Below are 10,861 nucleotides of genomic sequence, written 5' to 3'. Positions count from 1 at the left end.
AGTTCTGTGTGGGTGCATGTACCACTACTGATTGTGGTTACACTGGCCTGTATTCTTGTGTGCTGATTGAGTAATGGTGGTGGTGTGACTCAGGTCATCCTTTGTTTTCTTTTTCTTTTTTGCTTGCATCCCTACAGTCTAACTAATCTTCCACCTGTTGGAGTTATATTCTTCTTTTTTTGTTTCTTAATATTAATGTGTGTTTTGTGCGTTTTTGCTCTCTGTGTTTATCCTATAATTATTATTGCTACTACTCCATTCTGTGTGTGTGTGTGTTCTTGGAGACTCCCTCTTTGTGTGCACCTGGGCTTGCACTGTGATAATGATGAACTGCTTTTTGAAGTGGAAAAAAGAAGTAAATAATAATAACAGATGAATGTATATTTATAATTGCGTATATATACACATACATAGACTTACACCCATAGTTGGTGTGTATGTCTATGTTTACTTGGGTAAATTGGGCTAATAGTTAATATCTTTTTCTTTGCTTGATGATTTTGCTGGGTGGTTCAGCCTTTTTTGGAGATATTTGTGCGTGTGGGCTTTTTTTTGTTTTTACTATTACTGAGGTTATTGTGCGATGTATTTCATAACTTAACTGGTGTGTATTTCCTTTGTGATGTGAGATTCTTTTGTGTTAATAGATTTGTGTGTGTCCTAACGTGTTTGATACTTTATTTATTTTCGTTTTTGCTTTTTCCTTTGTCTTTATTTCTAGATCAGTGTTTTTACGTGCAACAAACTATTCTCTCTCTCTCTCATGATGAAGATGAGTCGTGTGATGTGTGTGTTGGCCGTTGTGCTGTGCTGTGCCTGCGGGTATACCATGGCGGCTGCTGCTGCTGTTGATAATGACAGTCCCAGTGGCCGTGGTGTATCCCGTGGGGCTGTGGAGGTGTCGTGTGGGGCCGGCGGTGCGCTGCGTGTACGCCCCGCTGCTGAGAGCGAGTGGCTTACATGCGGTGCCGGCAGCCGTGTGTCTGCATGTGGGAAGTACGCAGACCTCTGCCGCCATCGTACCGCAAGAACAACAACAACAACTACTACTACTACTAATGGACAGCCAAAGGCGGTGATGGCACTCCTTGGTGATTATTGGTCTGATTTTGGTGAGTTTCCTTCTGGAAGTGATACCGATTCACGTCAGTCAAGTGGTGGTAGTGAAAACGGTAATGGTAAACAGGGAGGTCCGGGAAAGCAAGTGACAAACAAAAAACTGGAAGGAGAACTAAGCGTGGTTCCACACGCTGGACGGGAGTCTCTGGCACAAAAGGATAGCGAAGGTGCAGAAGAACACACGGGTGGCAATAAAGCAAATACAATAGGTGATGTTCAATTACCGTCAGGTGGCGAAACTGATGATCAAACTTCAGATCAACTCTCTGAGAAAAGTAATCATGTTGAGCCTACATCAAGTTCGGCAAATAACCCATCAGTCTCACACTCTGAACGTGACGATTCTTCTTCTTCCACCACAATATCTACCCCCGCACAAGATGTTCCTGCTCCCAGTGTAACAACAACAGCAACAGTTACCAGCCCACAGAATGTCGGTGAAGGAGCAGCAGCAGAAGAATCTACTGCAAAAGGGAGTGAACCCTCGGCGACCACACTGTCTGCTAATACTAATACTGCCTCGTCTGAGTCTCATGGTCAAACGAGAGAAGGTGGACCCAATGATGCTACGGAACAATCGTCTTCTTCAAGCACGAACAGTGTAACTGAAGCAGCAACCCCCAGTACATCTCCTCCACCCAATCCAGAGATCACCTATATTGCTTCCGCAGTGCAGAAGACCAAGGCTAATGTTGACAGCAGCAGTGTCTGTCCTGTGTGGATGCGCACTGCAGCACCGCTACTGATTGTGGCTGTGTTGTTCTCCGTTACTGTGTACTGAACGGTGGGACTCATCTGACGGTTAATAATAATAATAATGGTAATACTAATATAATCATAATTGCGTACATCCCCCATGGGTGAATAAACTAATAATCTGTTTACCAGCTTTCTCTTTAATTGGAATATCTTTTCTTTTACTTTATTTCTGTTTGTTCTTTTTCTAATAATTCCATTACTTGCTTTTCCCGTTGTGTGTTTGCAGAAAACTGGGCTGTTCTGCTCACTGACGGTATACATCTCTTGCTAGTACACACAGATGTGTGTGTGCAGTAATTTATTACATAAACTAGACCCATGGGGTATATTGTGTGTGTGTTTGGCTCTCTATCTTATTTGGGTATTCTGGGGTTTTCTCTTTTTTTCTATTAAGGGGTACATATTATTATCATACAAGCGGGATATTCTTTTCGTTGGTTTACGGTGCAGTTCTTTCTCTCTCTCTCTATCCCTCTGTGAGTATTTGTTGTACTGGTGTGTGTTTATTTGTTTTTGTCTTAATTATTTATTTCCTTGTTTTTCTTCCTTCTATCAGTCTATTATAGTAAAACACAATAATGACTAAGGCTGTAATGGTGAGGTGCTATCTGCTCTGTTTATTTACTCTTGCACTGTATTGTGCTTCTGGGTTAGTATGGGCTGATAGTCCTAAAGCTTCTGATGCCCTTATTAAACCTTCCACTATTGGTGTTCCTTCTCTTGTTCATCACGTTATTCATGCGCAGGAAGCTTGGATAGTGGATATAGATGAAGAAGATAAAGTGGTTCAGGAAGACGAAGCTGCCAAGAAAGAAACTGAGAAAGAGAAAAAATCTCCTCAAAAAACTGAGAAAGACCTTCTCCGTGTGGTAACAGATCCTGCCAAGGTTGCGGTTCCTGAAAAAGTAGAAGAGAGAGATGGAGGTGGCGACTCTGTGAGAAGTGGTTTGGAAAATGAAAAAGAAGGTCAAGTAATAGACACAAAAGGCGAACACGGTGAGGATTCTCCACCACCTCCTGCCGTTTCAGCTGATCCAGCCCAAGGTGATGGCGGTGTGAATAATCTGGATTCCCAAGCTAACAAAGATGATATTGGTGAGAAACGAACTGATAGTGAAAGGAGGGAATTATCACAAACAAGTATCATCAATCCTTTACAGGGTGAAAATGCACAAGAGGAACTAAATAAAAAACCTGAGAGAACACCTGTTACTCAATCTCCCAGTGATCCCAATGGAAATTCTGAAGTTCCACAGACCCCCAGTCCTAAGCCACAGGAACCATCGTCAGTCAACCCACAAGGGAGTATAGAAAAGGAGCACAACGTTCAGAGTAATACTGCTAACACTGACAATGCCAATACACCCATTAATGAGGGATCAACCACCACCACCACAACAACAACAACACTTCCTCCTGAACTCACAAACAACAAGAAGGGTGATGCAGACAGCAGCAGCAGTATCAGCAGTTCTGTGTGGGTGCGTGTACCATTACTGATTGTGGTTACACTGGCCTGTATTCTTGTGTGCTGATTGTAATGGTGGTGTGGTGGTGTGACTCAGGTCATCCTTTGTTTTCTTTTTTTCTTTTTTTGCATGCAATCCCTACGGTCTAACTAATCTTCCACCTGTTAGGATTTTATCTTTTCTTTTTGTTTCTTAATGTTAATGTGTTTTGTGTGTGTTTTTGCTCTCTCTGTGTTTATCCTATAATAATTATTATTGCTACTCCATTGTGTGTGTGTGTGTTCTTGGAGACTCTCTGTGTGTGCACCTGGGCTTGCACTATTATGATGATGAACTGCTTTTTGCAGTGGGAAAGGAAATAATAATAATAACAGATGAATTTATATTTATAATTGTATATATATACACACATATAGAGTTACACCCATAGTTGGTGTATTTTTCTGTGTTTACTGGGTACGTTGGGCTAATAGTTAATATCTGTTTCTTTGCTTGATGATTTTGCTCGTGGTTTAGCCTTTTTTGAAATATTTGTAAGTGTGGGCGTCACTTTGTTTTTTACTCTTAATGAGGTTATTGTGCGCTGTATTGTATTCTTTAACTGGTAGGTTTTTCTTTCACGATGTGAGTTTCCATAGTGGTAATCGATTTTTGTGTCCTAACATGTTTGATACTTTATTTATTTCCTTATTTTTACTTTTTTGATTCTCTTTCTTTCTAGATCAATGTTTTTACGCAAACCAAACCCTTGTCTCTCTCATGATGATGATAATGTGCCGTGTGATGTGTGTGTTGGCCGTTGTGCTGTGCTGTGCCTGCGGGTATACCATGGCGGATCCTGCTACTACTGTTAATGCTGGACAACCAAAGGCGGTGATGGCTATTGTTGATCCTTTTGATTTTGATTTTCCTTATTTTAGGGGTCCCCAAAAAGGTGAACAAACTCCTGCAGGAAGTGGTAATGGTGAACTAGAGGATGATCGTAATGACGAAGTAATGACAGATCATTTAACCATCGAAGAACGCGAACGTATCTCTACACAAAGGGGTGAATCAGTTGGTGTTGCACATGGTGAAGATTTACATGAAGGTATTTCTGCTGGAGGTGTTGAGGGTCCGGATATAAAACTCGAAGTAGCAGCAGGTAAGAAGCATAACCAAGGAGACGAATTATCCACAGGTGGCGATGGGAAGAGCGATGGGAGAAGTGGAACTGAACAACTTGGATCTTCGTCAAGCAAGGAAGTTGTGGGTTTACAGAATGAAAAAGGAGAGTTGGGTAGCCTCACCAAAGGTACTCCAGAAGTTCGTCCTGCTACAGCGACGCCTGCACCTGTTACCTCTCCCACGGACCCTAATCCAACTCTACAAACAGCAACACCCTCTCAGCATGGGGACAGGTTACCTCTACCAGACCCACAAAGAGATAATAATGTGCAGAAATTTGAAAATGAAGAAGGACCCCTGGAGAAAACGCAAATCTCCACTGACGTATCTCATTCTGGTAATGAACCGAATACAGCATCATCTGGTAATTCACTAAAGCCCAATAACGCGGGACAGGAACAGGAGAATGAAAAGACACAGAGTTCTCAGACAGAAAATGGTACACAAAGAACAAACGATGCAGACAACAGTAGTACACAACATCAAGAAGATCCCGGTACAGAACCAACTCATCCTTCAGCACCTTCGCATACTAATGGAGCAGCAAGTGGTGGTAATTCTGGAGAGACATTAACGAACAACTCAGCGAGTACGAACTCTGAAACTTCAACTACAGCCAGTAATGATGAGGAATCAACCACCACCACCACCACAACAACAACAACAACATTTCCTCCTGAACTCACAAACAACAAGAAGGGTGATGCAGACAGCAGCAGCAGCAGTATCAGCAGTTCTGTGTGGGTGCGTGTACCACTACTGATTGTGGTTACACTGGCCTGTATTCTTGTGTGCTGATTGTAATGGGGTGGTGGTGGTGGTGTGACTCAGGTCATCCTTTGTTTTCTTTTTCTTTTTGCATGCATCCACACTACAGTATAACTAAACTTTCCACCAGTTGGGATTTCTCTTCTTTTTTGTTTCTTAATGTTAATGTGTTTTGTGTGTTTTTGCTCTCTTTGTGTTTATCCTATAATTATTATTATTGCTACTCCATTGTGTGTGTGTTCTTGGAGACTCTCTGTGTGTGCACCTGGGCTTGCACTATGATGACGATGAACTGCTTTTTTGAAGTGAGATGGAAAAAGAAATAATAATAACAGATGAATTTATATTTATAATTGCGTATATACACACATATAGACTTACACCCATAGTTGGTGTGTATCTCTGTGTTTACTGGGTAAATTGGGCTAATTGTTAATATCTGTTTTTTTGCTTGATGGTTTGCTTTGGCATTCTGTGCTTTACTGCGGGAGTCTTTGATTATATGGATGCCCTTTTGTTTTTACTCTTACTGAGGTTATTGCGCTGTATTACATTCTTTAACTGGTAGGTTTTACTTTTCACGATGTGAGTTTCCATAATGGTAATCGATTTGTGTGTCCTAACATGTTTGATACTTCATTTATTTTCTTTTTGATTGTTTTTTTCTTTTTAGATCAGTGTTTTTACGCAAACCAAACTATTGTCTCTCTCTCATGATGATGATGATGTGCCGTGTGATGTGTGTGTTGGCCGTTGTGCTGTGCTGTGCCTGCGGGTATACCATGGCTGCTGCTGCTGCTGTTGATAATGACAGTCCCAGTGGCCGTGGTGTATCCCGTGGGGCTGTGGAGGTGTCGTGCGGGGCCGGCGGTGCGCTGCGTGTACGCCCCGCTGCTGAGAGCGAGTGGCTTACATGCGGTGCGGGCAGCCGTGTGTCTGCATGTGGGAAGTACGCAGACCTCTGCCGCCAGCGTACCACAAGAGGAGCAAGAGCAACAACCATTGCTACTACTACTACTGTTGGACAGCCAAAGGCGGTGATGGCTACTTTTAATGTCTATGCAGACAATATCCTGTCACTAAATATAACGCCTGAAAGCGTGAAGGCATGGAATAAAAGCAAAAGAAAAGCAAATGCAGGTCCGGCAACACGTGAAACACGTGAAGATACAATGGGTGACGGTATTGAAGAAGTAATACAGAGAGATGATAATCCGAGCGATGTTGTCTCTCACGTTGCTGAATCTCAAAAGAAAGAAAATACTCCAGGTTCACAAAATGGAAACAGTAATTCAAGAACAAATGAAGATTCGTCGCCCAGAGCAGAAGCTCCTCATATACCATCAAACCCTACTTCTCATCACCAATCTACTACTGGCGTTGCTACAACGTCTACAGGTGATCGAGGTGCAACAGCCGGAGAAACTCTGTCGTCAGAAGGTCAGGGAGCAGCAAGTGCAACAACGACAACAGACAGAACCTCATTTGGAGAGGATGATTACAATCAACCAAACCCACAAACACAATCTGAAAATACCTCAACACGCTCACAAGAAACCAATTCCACTACACCTACAAATACCGAGAAAACTGTGGAAGCACCAACCACCACTCCATCTCCTGCACCCAACGCAGAGATCAGCAGCATTGACCCCATTGTACAGCAGAAGACTAATGCTAATGTTGACAGCAGTGTCAGTCCTGTGTGGATGTGCACTGCAGCACCGCTGCTGATTGTGGCTGTGTTGGTCTCCGTTACCCTGTACTGAACAGTGGGACTCATCTGAGAGCAAATAATAATAATAATGGTAATACTAACATAATTATAATTGCGTACTTCCCCCATGGGTGAATAAACTAATAATCTGTTTATCAGCTTTCTTTTTCAATTCGAATTACTTTTGTTTTTCTTTTGTGTGTGTGTTCTTTTTATAATTAATTCCATTACTTGCTTTTCCGTTGTCTGTGCGTGTGTGCAGAAAACTGAGCTGTTCTGCTCATTGACGGTATACATCTCTTGCTAGTACACACAGATGTGTGTGTGCAGTAATTCAATACATAAACTAGAGCCATGGGGTATTGTGTGTGTGTTTGGCTCTCTCTCTTATTTGGGTATTGTGGGGTGTTATCTTTTTTCGTATTAATGGGTACATATTATTATCATGCAAGCGGAATATTACTTTTTCTTGTTCCTTTATTGTGCAGTTGTTGCTTCTCTTTCTCTATCCAACTGTGAGTATTTGTGTCCTGCATCCACGCTCTCTATGTGTGTCTCACTCTCTTCCTTCTTCTTTCTCTTTTCCACACTCCCTGTGTAGACTTGTGAACTCAACTGACGAAGACGACAAAAAGAAGAAGAGTGTCGATGACCGTTATGATGATGATGATGCGCTGGATGCTGTGTATAGTGGCTTTGCTTCTAAGTATTGGTTGTGTGTGTGTGGCGGCTGAAGCGGAAGAGAAAAAGCCTGATTCTGAAGGAATGAGTGAACCGTTAACGCAGGCCACTCATACTGGATCTGAAGTTTCTAGTGGTAGATGTGAAGGCACTGTTCCATCTGATGGATCTTGTACTTCGAAAGCATCTCCTGAGAAGCTGGGAACTCACGCTCCACCCGGTCCTCGAACTGAGACTACTCCTCATTCTGCGCCTCGTTCCCAACGTACCACGCAGGGAGATGATGCGGCAGAGCGTACAACTGATGACATCACGGGACAAAAACCAAAAGGAGAGGAACCAGCAGGTGACGATGAGAAGATAGAAGAAAAGGAAAGGGTCACTCATGGAAATAACCCACAGCCAGGGCCATCTTCATCGTTATCTCCTGAGCAGCCGCCACATGATGGGTCAAGTATTACTCTTTCTATAGGGGAATCGAGACAGATAGACAGAGTCACACAGGGCTCTCAAGAAGAAAACCGCAACAAAGAAACGAATACTGCACGCATAGAATTGCCGAAACCTGCTGACTCAACAGAACATTCTTCTCCAGATACACCACAACCAGAACCAACCCCATCTGATCCACACTCTGGTGATTCAAACACACTAAATAACCAGAGCGCAGAGCCCAGCAGTACCGCTGATACCTTGACAATTTCAGAAGAGAGTGAAGGAACAAATGGCGAGACTGCGAATGCTGTGAGTGAATCAACTACCACAACAACAACAACAACAACATTTCCTCCTGAGACTGCAAACAACAAGAAGAGTGATGCAGACAGCACCAGCAGTATCAGCAGTTCTGTGTGGGTGCGTCTGCCACTACTGATTGTGGCTTTGGTGTTCTCCGCTACTGTGTACTGAACGGGTGGGACTCATCTGAGAACAAATAATAATAATAATGGTTAAACTAACATAATCATAATTGCGTACATCCACCATGGGTGAATGAATTAATAATCTGTTTACCTGCTTTTTCTTTTAATTCGAATTACTTTTACTTTTCTTTTATTTGTGTGTGTGTGTGTGTGTTCTTTTTCTAATAATTCTATTACTTGCTTTTCCCGTTGTATGTGTGTAGAAAACTGGGCTGTTCTGCTCACTGACGGTATACATCTCTTGCTAGTACACACAGATGTGTGTGTGGAGTAATTTAATATACATAAACTAGATCCATGGGATATTGTGTGCGTGTGTTTGGCTCTCTCTCTTATTTGGGTAATGTGGTGTTCTCTTTCGTTGTACTCTGAGTGATGCTGGAGTATTATTTTTTCGGTGTTACTAATTATTTTTTCGATTGTTCCTCATGTTGTTTTGTGTAATTGATTGTTGTGTGATGTGCTCTCCTTTGTTTCTCTCTTTGTGTGTTTCTAATGTAGTGACTGTTTCCATTAATTTTCTTAATTTCTTCTTTCTTCTGCATTCAAGTGGCATATAAAAACAAACTAAATCTTGCTGTCATGATGATGTGTCGTGTGTTGTGTTTTCTCGCTTTGGTATTGAGTGTTGTCTCTTTGTGTGTGACAGCTGAGGCGCCTCCTTCTTCTCTCGCAGTTGGTCCTGGTGGTACTTGTCCTCCTGAGATGACTTCTTCTGGTGACGGTAATAATTGTTCGCCTTCTGCTGGTGCCCCACCACCTCCACCTCCGGGTCCACCACCACCACCTGGTCCTCCTCCTCCTACTCTTTCTGGTAGTGAGGGTACTTGTTCTTCAGGTACTACTTGTAAAAACGGCCGTAGTGATTCTGAACCTTCTCGTACTAATTGTGAGACGTCTCCTGGGACGAAAACTTGCATTCCTAAGGAAACTAAGAAGGAAGACAGTTGCCGTGATGGATCTGATAATACACATTGTCCACAATCACTACAGAATCCTGGTCGACCTACACCTAATCCTCGAGAAGATGGCAAGGTACCTGTACAAACAGGTCCCACTGGTGCTTCTGGTGAACAAGGAGAATCTGTGGCGGGTGCTGCTGGACGTGGTGGTGGTGATTCTTCTTCTTCTGACCCTCCTTCTTCTGCTCCTGTTCCTACTCCTATTTCTACTCCTGCTTCTACTCCTCACCCTCATGAGGGGAGTGCTGTTGAGTCTTCAGTTGATGGCCAACCTGGAAGCAACGGCAACAATACAACACATGAGGGTGAAACTGGAGATAACAATGAAACTGCGGCAACATAACCTTCTGCTGACTCTCCTAACACTTCCGCCACAGTGAGTGGTGATGGTTCTGATACTGCAACACCAGGGAATGGCACTACACCTGCAGGGAGTGAGTCAACAAATAACCAACAAGGTGTGGAAACTGCAGATCCCACCACCACAACCACGACAACAACACTTTCTCCTGAACTCACAAACAACAAGAAGGGTGATGCAGACAGCAGCAGCAGTATCAGCAGTTCTGTGTGGGTGCGTGTACCACTACTGATTGTGGTTACACTGACCTGTATTCTTGTGTGCTGATTGTGGTGATGATGGTGTGACTCAGGTCATCCTTTGTTTCCTTTTTTTCTTTTTTTGCATACATCCCTAAAGTCTAACTAATCTTCCACCTGTTGGGATTTTCTTCTTTTTTTTTTGTTTCTTAATGTTAATGTGTTTTGTGTGTTTTGTGTATGTTTATCCTATAATTATTATTATTGCTACTCCATTGTGTGTATGTGTGTTTTCTTGGAGACTCTCTCTGTGTGTGCACCTGGGCTTGCACTGTGATGATGATGATGAACTGCTTTTTTGAAGTGGGAAAAGGAAATAATAATAACAGATGAATATTTATATTTACAATTGTATATATACATATATATAGACTTACACCCATAGTTGGTGTATATTTCTGTGTTTACTGGATAAATTGGGCACAAATATTTAATTCTCTTTACTTGTTTATGGTTTGCTGGGTCGTTTTGTTTTTTGACCTGTACCGGTTTGATATATTTCGTATTGCAGAAGGGAAAAAATATTAACTGTTACACATAATTTCATTCTTTGCTATATATGCTGTCCACCCAATGAAGAACACTATATTTCTGTGTTTTCTGCTCTTTTTGGTCGTACTTTTTAATTTATTATATATTTTTCTTTCAGAGATAATTAAGATTTTCTATTTAATACTGGGAATTGTTTTTTTTTTT

General features: G+C 42.2%; 6 protein-coding genes across 6 annotated transcripts; all 6 read left to right on the top strand.

Annotated features, from left to right (window-relative positions):
* Positions 1–763: 763 nt before the first annotated feature.
* Positions 764–1,900, top strand: TM35_000731160 (uncharacterized protein; the record flags this gene model as incomplete). Its single annotated transcript, XM_029031260.1, has 1 exon — positions 764–1,900. The coding sequence occupies one exon, from the start codon at positions 764–766 to the stop codon at positions 1,898–1,900; it is 1,137 nt and encodes a 378-aa protein (XP_028877458.1).
* A 556-nt stretch (positions 1,901–2,456) lies between these two features.
* On the top strand, positions 2,457–3,413 carry TM35_000731150 (uncharacterized protein; the record flags this gene model as incomplete). Its single annotated transcript, XM_029031259.1, has 1 exon — positions 2,457–3,413. One exon carries the CDS (start codon positions 2,457–2,459, stop codon positions 3,411–3,413), a length of 957 nt encoding a protein of 318 aa, XP_028877457.1.
* Positions 3,414–4,106: 693 nt separating this feature from the next.
* Positions 4,107–5,312, top strand: TM35_000731140 (uncharacterized protein; the record flags this gene model as incomplete). Its single annotated transcript, XM_029031258.1, has 1 exon — positions 4,107–5,312. One exon carries the CDS (start codon positions 4,107–4,109, stop codon positions 5,310–5,312), a length of 1,206 nt encoding a protein of 401 aa, XP_028877456.1.
* A 683-nt stretch (positions 5,313–5,995) lies between these two features.
* TM35_000731130 (uncharacterized protein) lies at positions 5,996–7,051 on the top strand (the record flags this gene model as incomplete). Its single annotated transcript, XM_029031257.1, has 1 exon — positions 5,996–7,051. The coding sequence occupies one exon, from the start codon at positions 5,996–5,998 to the stop codon at positions 7,049–7,051; it is 1,056 nt and encodes a 351-aa protein (XP_028877455.1).
* A 596-nt stretch (positions 7,052–7,647) lies between these two features.
* TM35_000731120 (uncharacterized protein) lies at positions 7,648–8,589 on the top strand (the record flags this gene model as incomplete). Its single annotated transcript, XM_029031256.1, has 1 exon — positions 7,648–8,589. One exon carries the CDS (start codon positions 7,648–7,650, stop codon positions 8,587–8,589), a length of 942 nt encoding a protein of 313 aa, XP_028877454.1.
* A 596-nt stretch (positions 8,590–9,185) lies between these two features.
* TM35_000731110 (uncharacterized protein) lies at positions 9,186–9,908 on the top strand (the record flags this gene model as incomplete). Its single annotated transcript, XM_029031255.1, has 1 exon — positions 9,186–9,908. One exon carries the CDS (start codon positions 9,186–9,188, stop codon positions 9,906–9,908), a length of 723 nt encoding a protein of 240 aa, XP_028877453.1.
* Positions 9,909–10,861: the final 953 nt, after the last annotated feature.

This window comes from Trypanosoma theileri (assembly GCF_002087225.1).
Source record: "Trypanosoma theileri isolate Edinburgh chromosome Unknown TM35_Tth_73_V1, whole genome shotgun sequence".
NCBI classification, from domain to species: Eukaryota; Euglenozoa; class Kinetoplastea; order Trypanosomatida; family Trypanosomatidae; genus Trypanosoma; species Trypanosoma theileri.
This window is presented reverse-complemented; position numbering and strand designations above follow the sequence as displayed.